This window comes from Patagioenas fasciata, chromosome 12 (assembly GCF_037038585.1).
Source record: "Patagioenas fasciata isolate bPatFas1 chromosome 12, bPatFas1.hap1, whole genome shotgun sequence".
Classification (NCBI taxonomy): Eukaryota; Metazoa; Chordata; class Aves; order Columbiformes; family Columbidae; genus Patagioenas; species Patagioenas fasciata.
In genome coordinates this window covers 9,100,851-9,113,191 of record NC_092531.1, presented here as the reverse complement: position 1 = coordinate 9,113,191, position 12,341 = coordinate 9,100,851, and the positions used below count along the sequence as shown (strand labels likewise).

General features: G+C 39.0%; 1 protein-coding gene across 8 annotated transcripts in view; it reads left to right on the top strand.

Annotated features, from left to right (window-relative positions):
• The window catches only part of TLN2 (talin 2), a 163,241-nt gene that overhangs the window by 135,729 nt on the left and 15,171 nt on the right, over positions 1–12,341 (top strand). For all 8 annotated transcript variants that reach the window (XM_065847858.2, XM_071813815.1, XM_065847857.2 and 5 more), the window contains 5 exons: positions 848–973; positions 2,492–2,608; positions 4,264–4,449; positions 8,442–8,549; positions 10,088–10,193. In XM_065847858.2, coding sequence (XP_065703930.1) covers positions 848–973; positions 2,492–2,608; positions 4,264–4,449; positions 8,442–8,549; positions 10,088–10,193 — 643 coding nt within the window. The remainder of the gene's footprint in view (positions 1–847; positions 974–2,491; positions 2,609–4,263; positions 4,450–8,441; positions 8,550–10,087; positions 10,194–12,341) is intronic.

Below are 12,341 nucleotides of genomic sequence, written 5' to 3'. Positions count from 1 at the left end.
ATTTTATAAGTTCCAGTGAACTACAAATACGAAAGAATGATGCTGTTGTTAAGTGATTGTTCCACTTTTTTTTTTTCCCTTTCGCATTTTTCATGCATCTTTCAACATTTTCTTTAAAATGAACTGTTCTGAATTCCAGCAAAATACTTAAAACATCTGATCTTCTACTGATGGAACTGGCAAAGGATTTGGAGGAGAGAATTATTGCAATAATGCCCTAAAATAATTAACAAGCCTATTGTAGTGTCTGTATTGCGCCTAGGACTCCTGTCTTTGAGCTTGAGTTTAGGAGACAATACCTCCAGATTTTACTTTTCCTGACTGTAAAGCCAACTGAGCTGTTCAGACTTGAATTCTGTGTAGCTTCTTACAGAGGTTCAACTTCCTTTTCCCTGAAAGAACATTTCCCTCTAACATCTGGCCATAGCAAGTACATTTGATCTTTCAGTAGGTGATTTCAGAATTGATACATAACTGTAGCATTAGACCTTAAGCTTATAATAAATTTCTTTTCTTGCTTTCATCCTGCTTTCACCCTAAGGGTGAAGAACGTGCATAAAAGTAAACTTCCTCTTACAGAAGCTCGGAGGAAGGAAATTGTATCTGCAAACAGCATTTCCATTTCTTCACAATAAATAGTCGCTTTTATAGATTGACCGTTTGCACGAAACTCTGCAGCTATCAACACAGCTTTTCCTTTTCCCATACATGTTTTACTGGGGAAGAGGGAGGGTGGTATTATTTGCATATCAGTAGTAGACTTTGTTTATTTCTGTTCTAAAAATCGCACCCTCATCCAGACAGCCATTTCTTGCCTGGGGCTTACAGCTGTTTCTCATTCCCATAGGTTGTCCTGATCAATGCCATCAAGGATGTTGCAAAGGCCCTTTCTGATCTCATTGGTGCTACCAAAGGAGCTGCCAGCAAACCAGCAGATGATCCATCCATGTACCAGCTGAAAGGTGCTGCCAAGGTAAAACCTTATTCTTACATTTTATTTGAAAGTATCTGTGCAATCACACTTGATAGACATGCAAGACTTGGATTTCAGCAATTTGCTGATTGCCTGAAATCTTCTCTCTTTCTTTGTTTCATTATAATCCTGGGATACTGCAGAAAAATAAGATGATGCTATTTAGTTTCCGTGATGCTATCCATTTTTGTATTCTGTCAGAGGACTTCTGTGTTTTTGATGTAAGAACTGTAATCTTTCTGAAAGGAAACGTCTTTCTTTTGCAAGCCCATATCTGAGGGCAGATTCTCTTTTAACAATGTTATATGCTAAAATTTATCTGGTATAAAATTATACCTAAATACTACATTCTAAACAACGACAAATGCTCAGGATAAGCATGTGGCCTTGTAGCTTGGTGAAGGTGGGGAGAAGGGGAGGGAGAGAAGGAGGGAGAAAACCCCCTCCAATAACTCTACAGTAGGATATTGTGCACTTCTGACCCCTCTCTCCTAGGTTTTTCCAGGAAGTACAGAGTTATCAGAGCTCAAAACTCATAGAGATTACACCACACCTGTGACGTCTTTGTGCTTTATTTTCCCTGCACCTGAGCTTTGATATTTGCCTCACAAGTATCTTGTGGCTTCCTGTCTACAAAATATTTCCAGATGTGGAGATTTAGGCAGTATTGCTTCTGCTTTCATAGTATGAGAGTGTCGTGGTAGCTTCTTGCTTGGCCACAAGCTCTTCTGACCCTCATGTCTGTTGCTTACCTGTAAGATCTGTGCCTCGCTTCCTTTCAGAGCACATGAGAACAGCGCACTGTTGAGGCACTACTTGAAAATGACCCTTCTAGTCCAGAAAACTGGTTTCTTGGCACTTCCTGCTGTGAAGAGCTCTCTGTATTTTAAGTTGTAATTGCCAAGAAGTTGGCCTTTCAGTCTCTTCTTTTATTTGTATCCTAGCATACTGGGGTACAGCAAAGGTGTAGTTATTACAGTGATGTTCTGCATCAGGACTATTGGGTTTGTAATGGGAGCAGTAACACTGATTCTATATCTGCATTTGGGCTTGAGGGTGGTGTTTGGCTGCTTGCTTACCTGGGGCTTTATTGGATTGCAGAGAATGCACTGTGTAAATTTCAAAAAGAAATGCCATACCTTGATTCACATCTCTCTCAACTTGCAGTGTAAAATGTACAGGAAGAAAAGGCACTAACATAACCTGTAAAAGAGACCTATCCTGGAAATGTTGTGAATTTTCCATTTTTTGGTAAAAATTTTGCTAGAACACTCACACTTATGATGGTATCTCTATACAGTTAGTTGTGCTACATTCCTGCAACTTGCAGGGAGCCCTCAGAAACTAGCTGACAGGAGAGCTGATATTTAATCCCATAAACAAGTACTGTTCCTGAAGCCTGTTAGGCCCTATTAGAAGCGATAATGCTACCCAGATTAATTTGCCTTGCTTCATACCCTGCTGCCTTTGAAAAATGGGAGGAAGGAATCACATATTTTTGTCGTCTTCTCCCTCCAGGTGATGGTAACAAATGTCACATCGCTTTTGAAGACTGTTAAAGCTGTGGAAGATGAAGCTACACGAGGGACAAGAGCTCTTGAGGCCACAATTGAGTACATCAAACAGGAACTCACGGTACAGAACGCAGTAGCCATACGTGGCAGTTTTTAAAAGTGTGTGCTCTTAGACCAGCCTGCCCAGGCACACTCCTCTAGCCATGCTTTACCACCTTCCAGTGCACTGGATGCCATTTGCTTTTCTTTATCTGTTGCAAATCACCTCTGCATGTACAAATACAATGCCACTTCAGCCTGTCTGCTTTCAGACGTGACCAGACCCCCACTTTGAGATCTGAGATGCTACCGTCATACAAATCTGGAAGCAACTGCTTCTTTGTTCTTTAAGCATTAAGCTTTCATGACAGATATTATTTTCTGAGTCCCACGCTGTTTGCTCTTTTTTTGATCCTAACTTCAGTAATGTCAGCATCACAGCCATATTGCACCTGCAGATTTACTCTTGTTTCTATCTTTTCTTTATTATGAAATGATACTACCAGTGACACATAGTCTGCTACCTGAGAATCTGTCTGAGAAGGAATTACAAATAGCATGGAATTCTCTCCCAGATTGGGTGTTGCATCATGACAATTGTTTTCCTCCTCCTTTTAGGTATAAAAGTATAGCCTCCAGCTGCAGCATTCAGGTGTTTGGTGGTTGTTTGTTTGTTTGTTTACTAGTAACTAGTCAATGACATAAGTTGATATCTGCAGGTTTGTGAAGAAGCCTGATTTTTTTTTTTCCTTCTTTTACTTACAGTTCATTTTTATTAAAAAACTATAGACATAGTCTTCAGCAGAAAATATATTTTGTTGTATAGTCTGTGGATTAGCAATTTTTACACTGCACTGGTACAATTTTGCCTTCTCAAGTGCTCTCCATAAAACATCTGTCCTACATGGTGTGAGCAATGCTGTTATAAGAAAGCAAGAACTAATTTTGTTGTTGGTGGTTTTGCCATTTTTAAAAAATAATACCTGTATATAGTTGGGAATTCATACAGTGTGTGCAGTTGTAAAAACTCCTGATTCGGTACCTGATCAGGAATGTTCTATATGATATCCAGTGCATATTACTGTCTTGAATCCTGACGAAGGCCTGACTAAGACACCTTCCTTCCCATAACTCTCATCTAAAACTTGTCCAGATCTGTCATTGAAGGACTGTACATTATCACATCTGCTTTCTCAGTCTGGTTGGTAAATGTCCCTCCTCTTCCTTTTTTTTTTGTCAGCATTGCTAAGGAATGGGTCTGTGGTGGTGGTGTTGTCATTTCTTTCATAGTGAGAAAAGTTGAGTATCATGAGAGGTTGCCAAGGATGGCACATACATGCTCCAGAAAATGCATCAAGCTTGACTTGGAACTCCAGGGACTGAATCTGAGCAACACTGGGGGATGTCCTTTACATATTTAACTAGACTTTCTTTTTAACGTTGCTTCCATTTCCGGAGAGAGAGAGTGAAAAATTGATGAACCGGGAGCATGGCATTGACTGGGGTCAGTTTTGTCCAGACATTTGCCTTTTGTACGCTTCCCTCAGCTTATTGTTTCTCTCTGCTGTCTGTAGGTGAGTGGGCTTATCAGGACCAGGCGAGAATGATATTAGAGTACTGCAAATCTGTTTCTAATTTCCTGCTGTTCAAAGGCTGCTGCCAGTTGCTGTCTCTTTCTCATGGTGGTTCTGCTCTGACTTGACTGGCATCAGGCTTTCCTTCTGCTTTCACTTTCAGGTGTTTCAGTCAAGCGAGGTTCCAGAAAAGACATCATCACCTGAAGAATCGATCCGGATGACGAAAGGAATCACCATGGCAACTGCCAAAGCTGTTGCAGCTGGGAACTCATGCAGACAGGAGGATGTGATTGCTACAGCAAATCTGAGCCGCAAAGCAGTGGCTGACATGCTGACAGCTTGTAAGGTAAAGATTCACTTCCTTGCCCAAGAGTGCGCTTGTGTGTGTGTGTCTAAATCTCTTGAATGTTATTTGTATTAATGATTTGATTTTCAGATGAGAAAGTTAATGGTTATGATAATTTTAAGAAGAGGTCTCTCTGAGAAAGGCTTTTCTGTGCAATGCACAAAAAAAAGCAGTGCTAATATTGGCTGTTTTCTTTCTGTGAAAATGAGAAGTTTTATTTGGCCTGAAATCTCCTAGTTTTCAGTGTCTTATTAAACTGGAAATCTGTGCAAGTATTAGAATGTGCAAACAATCGTATGGTCACAAATATGATTTCAATATTTCTAGGAACAGTGAAAGGAATCACTCAGGTCTATTTTTAGCAGTCCTTTGCCCCTTAACTAAACCTGTTGGTTTGTTCGATTTCTTCTGCACTTTTCAAAAATGCATTTTGCCTTTATTGGTACCCTCTTTTCTATACTTGTTTGAGCTAGATAACTTTCAACCACTGACCTGCAAAACTGGGGTGGAAGTGTATGTCATATAAACGGCTATTAAACCGTTTGGCTTTGTTTTGATGATAAAAAAAAAAAATCTAGGCATAAAAATAATCTAGGATTATAAAAACTTAGTTCCTTTTGGTCTTCAGTAGTAACGTGCAAGTGCCTTTGCCTAGAAATTATCTTTATTTATTTTTGCCTTTAAAATTGTGGAGGATGACGATAAAATAATGGTGCTCTGTGAGGTATCTGATTTTTCAGTATTTGGTCAAATCCTAAACGCTTCACTCCCAGGTGGAAGGGTTAATTTTGTTTTTAAAAAGATCCTTGTACAAAAGTGCAAGTTCTAATGTAACTTAGACTTGGATTTATACAAAATGATTTGAATGGAACTTTTTATTTTGACTTAGTTTTCTGACAGGGTTTTCAGAGTGTGACAGTTCTTGAAGACTTTGCATGCTTCAAATTTTGGTTATGTCCTCAGAAGGTCAACAAAACAAAGCAGCTCTAATTTTCCTGGGTAAACTAAACAACTGTGCTACTTATATAGGAACTACTGTAACCTAATATGTCTTAGGCACAATCCAGTTAATTGAAACTTCTAAGGGAGGCTAAGAACAGTTCATAGTTGTGCATTGTTCTGGTAAATCCATTCAGGCATGAATTCAGATGTGGAGGTGCAGTAAACATCCTTTGTCCTTTGCAGGTGGCTAGTGTATAGATGTGTTTTTGTTTCAGTTTCTCCAAATAGGCAGCAAATTCTTAGCAACAGAATCTTCTGTTTCCAAAAATGTTATAAATACACTCACACAATATGCAGCCTGACATGTAATTTTTAACATTTCATTAGGGACATTCACCTTTTTATGTTTACATTTGCTTCCAGTTAATTCAATGGTTTTTGGAGTTCATGCATTGCTGGATGCTGACAGGGTGAAACTTCCTGCAAAATGAATAACGGAGGTCTGGGATGCTGGAAAGCATTCATGATCTCCCAGGGAATTACCTTCAAAGTAATTTACGGAAGGGAAATGGCTGGGAATCATTTTGCTGATGTATAATGATACACTGACAAGGACCCTTTGCAGACAATTGATTCCTCCATGAATTAGGCTCCAGTACTCTAAATTAGTAAGGAACATTCACACATAACAGCAAACTTGCCATAGTGTAGTTTAGACCTGCAAAGACTTAAGATCTAGTTTTGTCTTGTCCAGGTTTCCTGTTCCTACAAATTTTGCTCAGAGACTTAGCAATCTTATGCCGTTAATTTCTACAAATTGATAACTGTATGTGATATTTCTGTGATAAGCCACATCCCTTGAAATTTAGGGGTAGGAACCAGCAGTGTTAGTCTCCCTATGCCACAAAAGCTGTGCAATGCAGTGCAACTTGAGTTTTGTGGTATGTGACAGATACTGGAGGGGTTTCCAGTGTGATTAAGCTAGTCTGTATGATAAGCACTGACAAATAATGAGGTTTCGATGCCCCTTATGCAAAGACAAAAGTGCAATTATATGATCTAGGGTAGAATTGTACAGAATGTAGTTCAGACTGTTGCAAGTCCTAACTGGTGCAGTGAGATTTCTGTTGGCATGCTTCTGGGTTAGAAAAATGTCATCTTAAAACTACTTGGTCACCTCTTTAGTCTGCTGTGAATTATATGGTTTGTTTTAGGACTCATTGAACCTTAAAAATGCTCCCAAAATATTCAGATGTCCGTTTTGGTTACATATGCAAATCATAACAGGAAGTTTCTATTTCTCTCCTACAGATGTTCGCTCTAACTGCATGTGTAACAATAATATTTAAGTGCAGAAGAGGCATATTAGGGTGCTTACAATGTATTCACATGAAACACTGGGGGATCCTTCTGCCCTACATGAAAATGAAAAATAAACCATTCTGGATTTTTTTTGGCCCTCTGGAACTTGTTTGAAGTATAGTAAAGATGGGGAAAATCCTGCCCTGTTTCCTTCCATCCCCTTTCCCTTCAGATTATTTGTTGACAAGATGAAGAGATGAAGGAGGTTCATGAACCATTTTTGTGCTCTGCTGATCCTGAACTTCCCCGCAGAGGGAGCCCATGGACCAGCTCCAGGCCCAGCTGACACCAGCACTTGCTTGGGATGTTGAGGGTTGCGGGCAGGGCTCAAAATTCAAGTGAGCACTGAGACAATCCCCTGTCCTAATGGAAGATATGAGGCTGCAGGGGTGGAAGGAGAGATGTTCTGTTAGAGAAGATGCTGGGTTTTAAGATTTTTAAGAAGTTTCATTTGTCAACAACTACTATTTCTGTTCAATGAAGAAGTTTCCTAGAAGTTTATTTTAGAAAACAGAAGGCGTGAAAAGGCTGCAGTTTTCACTTATTGTTAAAAATAAAATTATTTAGTCAGGCTTATGTCAGATGTCAGACATTGTATGCAGTGGAAATCCTTAAGAACTCAAAGAACTGGCTCTGCTGCTGCTTCTCTGTATTTAAACAGTTGGTTCCAGCACTGCCTGTTGCTGTGTTATATTCTGATGTCAAGATGAAGCCATTCATAAGCTGTTACTTACAACATGGTACCAGATAACAAAAAGCAGCTAATCCTTTTTGTGGGTGGGTGGGTTGGTTGGTTTGTTGTGTCTCTCATGTAGGGTAACAAGGTCCTGGCACTTCTGGAGTACTTTTCATCTGCCATTTTTGCAAAGCTTTCTATGAGGATCAAACTATTATCTCGATCTTGCAGAATGGAGAAGGCAAAGTGAAAGACCCACATTTGAGGCAAGCACTGAGGTAGTTGAGCTCAGATTGGCCCCAAGCCTTCAGGACCAGCCCAGCACTTTGATCTCTAAAGCAGATGGACACTCTTGCTTTCATTCCTTGTTGGTAGGCTGCACAAGCTTACAAAAAAATGGTTTGGTGTATTTCTAACCTGTAAGATGTAAACAACCATTTGTGGGTGGCAAAACTACACTCATAATTTTGATTTTTGTGGGTATTAGCAATAAAGAAGAGCCACAATAGCATAACCATTGCCCTGGAGAACAGTATAAACATAAACCAAGAGTCCATTCTGTCTCCAAGGTATTTTCCAAGAGACATATTTTCATTAGAAGAAATCAAAAATCCTCTTGTATTTTCAAATGCTTCTTCAGGGTTGTCTATTTGTTCTCAACTGACAGAAAAAACTATGAGTGCCAGGACATTGTTACCTTACGTGAGAGACACAACAAACCTGCTGATAATACCCAAGGAAGGATGCTAAGAAAGACTGCAGATGCACACCCAGGCAGGAAGATGTGCTGATAAAAGGAAAAGTGTTCCCAGTGCCATCCTCAGAACTGGAGCTCTATTGCTCTCTAAGCAGACTTTGCTTACACCTTTACAACAGAAACGACTGGCCCTCAAGCTCAAATGTCATTTGCACATTATGAAAAATCTCTTCCTTCTCTTTCCTCTATCTTCTCTGTGTTGACCTCTTCTTGTGGGAGCAGTTTTGGGGTACTAATGTTGTTTTGCCTTCTCAGCAAGCATCATATCACCCAGATGTGAGTGAAGAAGTTCGAGACAGAGCCCTGCGCTTTGGAACAGAATGTACCCTGGGATACCTGGAACTCCTGGAACATGTTCTCCTGGTAAGGAGGAGTCTGCATGCATATACTGGATCCCTTCAAGGAGAATAATCTCTCTGATTTCCTTCTTATAATGGCTGCTAGTGACCCATTTTTATCAGTTTGTCACAAGTTTATGACCAGGTTTGTTATTCAGGAAAGCAAGCTGAAGTAAACTCAGAACTTCATCTCAAACTCCAAGACAGAAGGGAGACTGGAAGTGTTTAAATGAGGTTGGATTCTGGATCAGATCTGGAGGCAGCATGGGTCCTGACTTAAAAATGGTCCCTGGCAAAGACACTAAAATAAGGCACTTCAGTCTTCTTTTAAGCCCATTATAAGTGTTAGGCATATTTGGCACACTCCTGTCCCCTAGACCAAACAGGTTATGTGATCTTTACGAAAGCACTTTAATGTACTTTTTCGCAGTCCTGATTCCAGGAAAATAAGAGACACCTACTCAATGCCATCCCAAAACCTCAAACCAACACAATCTCACAAAGAGCTCTCCAACTCATGCCAGACAGGACACCCCCAAAGTCCACCCACACCCTGACATGGTAGTTCCAGAAAGACACAATTCCTTGTCTGGCAGAGTTCTCACCAGACCAAGCTAAAAAAAAAAATAAATCAGTTTAGTTTATTCTGTCAAAGTAAGGGGCTGAGCGTTTGACTGCAAAATGGCAAACACACAAAAAGATAAAATGTATTTTTAATGTACACCTACTTTTCAGAGCTGCTTTGCAGGGAAGTTTTGGAAACCGTTAGGCAAATGCCCACCTGCATGTGACTTGGGAGACTCAACCCCTTGTTCTGCTCTTAAATCTCTCTGTCACTTTCAGAAGTAGTTTTTGAGTATAAATGAATTTCCAGAACTTAATCTTTTCTCTCCTTACACTACAGTAATTAAAATGCAGATGTTGTCCCTGTTCGGGGGAAGAATTCAACTTCACTGTCTGAATGTCTGACTGTTTTCCATTTGAAGAAGCACAGATTAATACTTGATGCAAATTTAGTTCAGAGGTGTCTGTCTTTCCCTTGCATTGAAGGGTGTCACCCAGGGTTGGCATTTCCGTTGCTGATTTTTCCCAGAACAGGCAATTAGCACTAGCTTGCAGAACTCTGAAATTCTGTTTCTTAGAAATAGTGACCAACCAGTTTGTTAATAGTAGAAAATCAGCTCCTCTCCAGCAGTTTAGAAATACTAAGCCTGATGCATAAGTAGAATGACTGTAGTATCTGAGAACGGAGTGCTAAAGCTGCATGTTCCTCCCATACTCACACATGTGCCTCTGTTTTGGAGAATTCTGCTCTAGTTTTAGTACTGAGAGCTTCCAGCCAATATTGACAGTTTGTGTAGAAATGCAAGGCAGTACTGCTCTCCTAGTGTGCGTCACATTGCTGTGGAAGCCTTTGCCCCCAACAATCATACTTCTCTCACTGGACTGATGTTTTATCTCAGCCAACTGCTGTACAAAATACAGCTTTCACTAGTGTGCCTTGAGAGTGTTCCTGCATCCTCTGGAACCCTTACCATTATTACATTTTATCTTTTCCTTTAGATCCTTCAAAAACCAACTCCAGAACTGAAGCATCAGTTGGCCTCTTTCTCCAAGCGGGTTGCTGGTGCTGTTACAGAGCTCATCCAGTCAGCAGAAGCAATGAAAGGTGAGTTGAGCAGCCTGCTCCCAGCACGGAGATTATGATCTGTCATTTCTGTAGTTCAAAATAAAACTAAAAGCTAAAAAAACACCCTTTTAGTATGTTCTAGATGTCTTGGCAACAGCTACTTCTGTTCTTTTAATTTCTCTGCTGATGTTCACTTGTTTGCAGTGTTGGTAAACGTGTATATTTGACCTTCTCCCACTCCATATGATTGGTCATAAGTCATCTGTAAATGGAGATGGAACCATCTAGCAGAGTACTCAAGAGGCACAGCAGCAGAAAACAAAATACAACATCACTGCTCTTGAACTGGTGGCTGAATTGTAATTTATGGCTGGTTCCTTTCCTTACGCTCACATTTGTTCAGTCAAAATAAATCCTTTGCTTTGCAGTAATAGCTGCTTTCCAGCTTCAAATAAAAGGGCATAACCATCATCTTACTGAATTAATACTCAGACTCTGGCAATAATGTAAGTTTTAGACCTATAGTTCTCTCTGTGCCTTTGTCTGGGTCTTGCCCTGATAAAGTATGTTAGTGAAACAATGAGACTTCAGCAAATTGTCATCCGGATCATTTCCTGAACTCTTAGAACTGAAAAAAAACCTTGAGGTCAAATATAAATTCAGCACTCAAATAAGCAATGAATTCCATTGCTTAGCAGAACTTCACTATTCTTATAACAGAGGAGTGATATTTTTCTCAAATACTGACTTCCTTAGTAAAATTTTTATCCAGTGATGCATGTGAACTCTTAGGATGACATTTCTAATATTATACATTTTAAATGAAACTAATACATTTTAAGGGTGGTGTTATTAAATATCAGACTACATCTGCTATTAATAGAAATACTGGGAGCTTTAGTATGAATAAATCTTCACAGCCATCAGGAGGGTACATGAGCATTTTAATCCCGTAGGTAACAGAATACCAAAGTAAAATATTTTTAATAAAGCAGTGTAATAACTCTTTTTTTTTTTTTTTTAATTCTACCTCCCCCTTAACAAAGGCTTCTAGTAAATTCATATTTGGTCAATCATTCTTTGCTAAGCTAGGCCAGAGAACTCCATACCAATTTTTCTGATATTCTGTGTAATATACAGTGCAGATTTACCTCGGTTATTTCCTGCTTTTATGAGTACACATTTCTTGGAAACAAATCCTGACTAAACACTCTTCATACGTGGGAGTTCCTTATTTTCTTATGGTTTGTGTTTGGTTGTCTCTTTTTGTGTGTGTGTGGTTTGTTTTTTATTCCTTCCTCTGTATTTTAATATAGTTACTTTGTGTCATATAACAGTGACCTGCATTGTGCTTTTTCCTTGTTCAGGTAATTTTCTTGAATTCTTCAGCCTTTTATTGCACTATTTCTTATGTTTTGAAACTTGCATTTTCTAACAAGCCAAGCCAATATCAGAATTTTTCTCTTCCCTAAATGCTTTAAAAAAAAAATTTCTATTGTCCTCATCTTTGGAGACATTCATTCATTTGCATTTTTATTTATATTCATTAAAATAAAAATTCAATTTTTCTTTCTTTTTTCATTCACTGCCTGTAAGGGAATTTTTTTATTTCACTTTAGAGGCTTTTTAGTGGAAAACAAAATGTTTTTAACTATTCTTACTTTTCATTAATAGATAAACAATAAAATTATATCTCCTAACCAATTTAGCATGTAAAGGTTTTCCCCTTTGTGAAAAGTTATTTTTTGAAGAGGAACTGATGGATTTTACAAGTTTGGTTTTGACCGTCTTTACACATGCTGCCTGTATCAAAGTTGGTTTTTTCCCTGCTTTATCTGCCAATATTAGTGTTTAATATAGAATTCCTTCAACTTGTAAACCAACTGAGCTGAAAAATGGTATTTGGTAATGTTTTGATATTTTATATAAAATACATATAGGTATGTGTGTGTGTGTGTGTGTGTATATATATGTACACAAACTATATAGGGATTAGCAGCATGAGATGTAGCTCATGAGATTACAGTCCCATGTACTTCAGCTTTCTCCCAGCACATCTTAAAGAGGAACCCGTCATTTTGTGTTGTCCTGTGTTTTGGTCACCCAGAGCAGAAACTGCATCGTTCTTCAGCTGGTGCAATGTTAGTCCTCAAGCATTCAAGCCTATTTCCTTTGGTGTTTGATGAA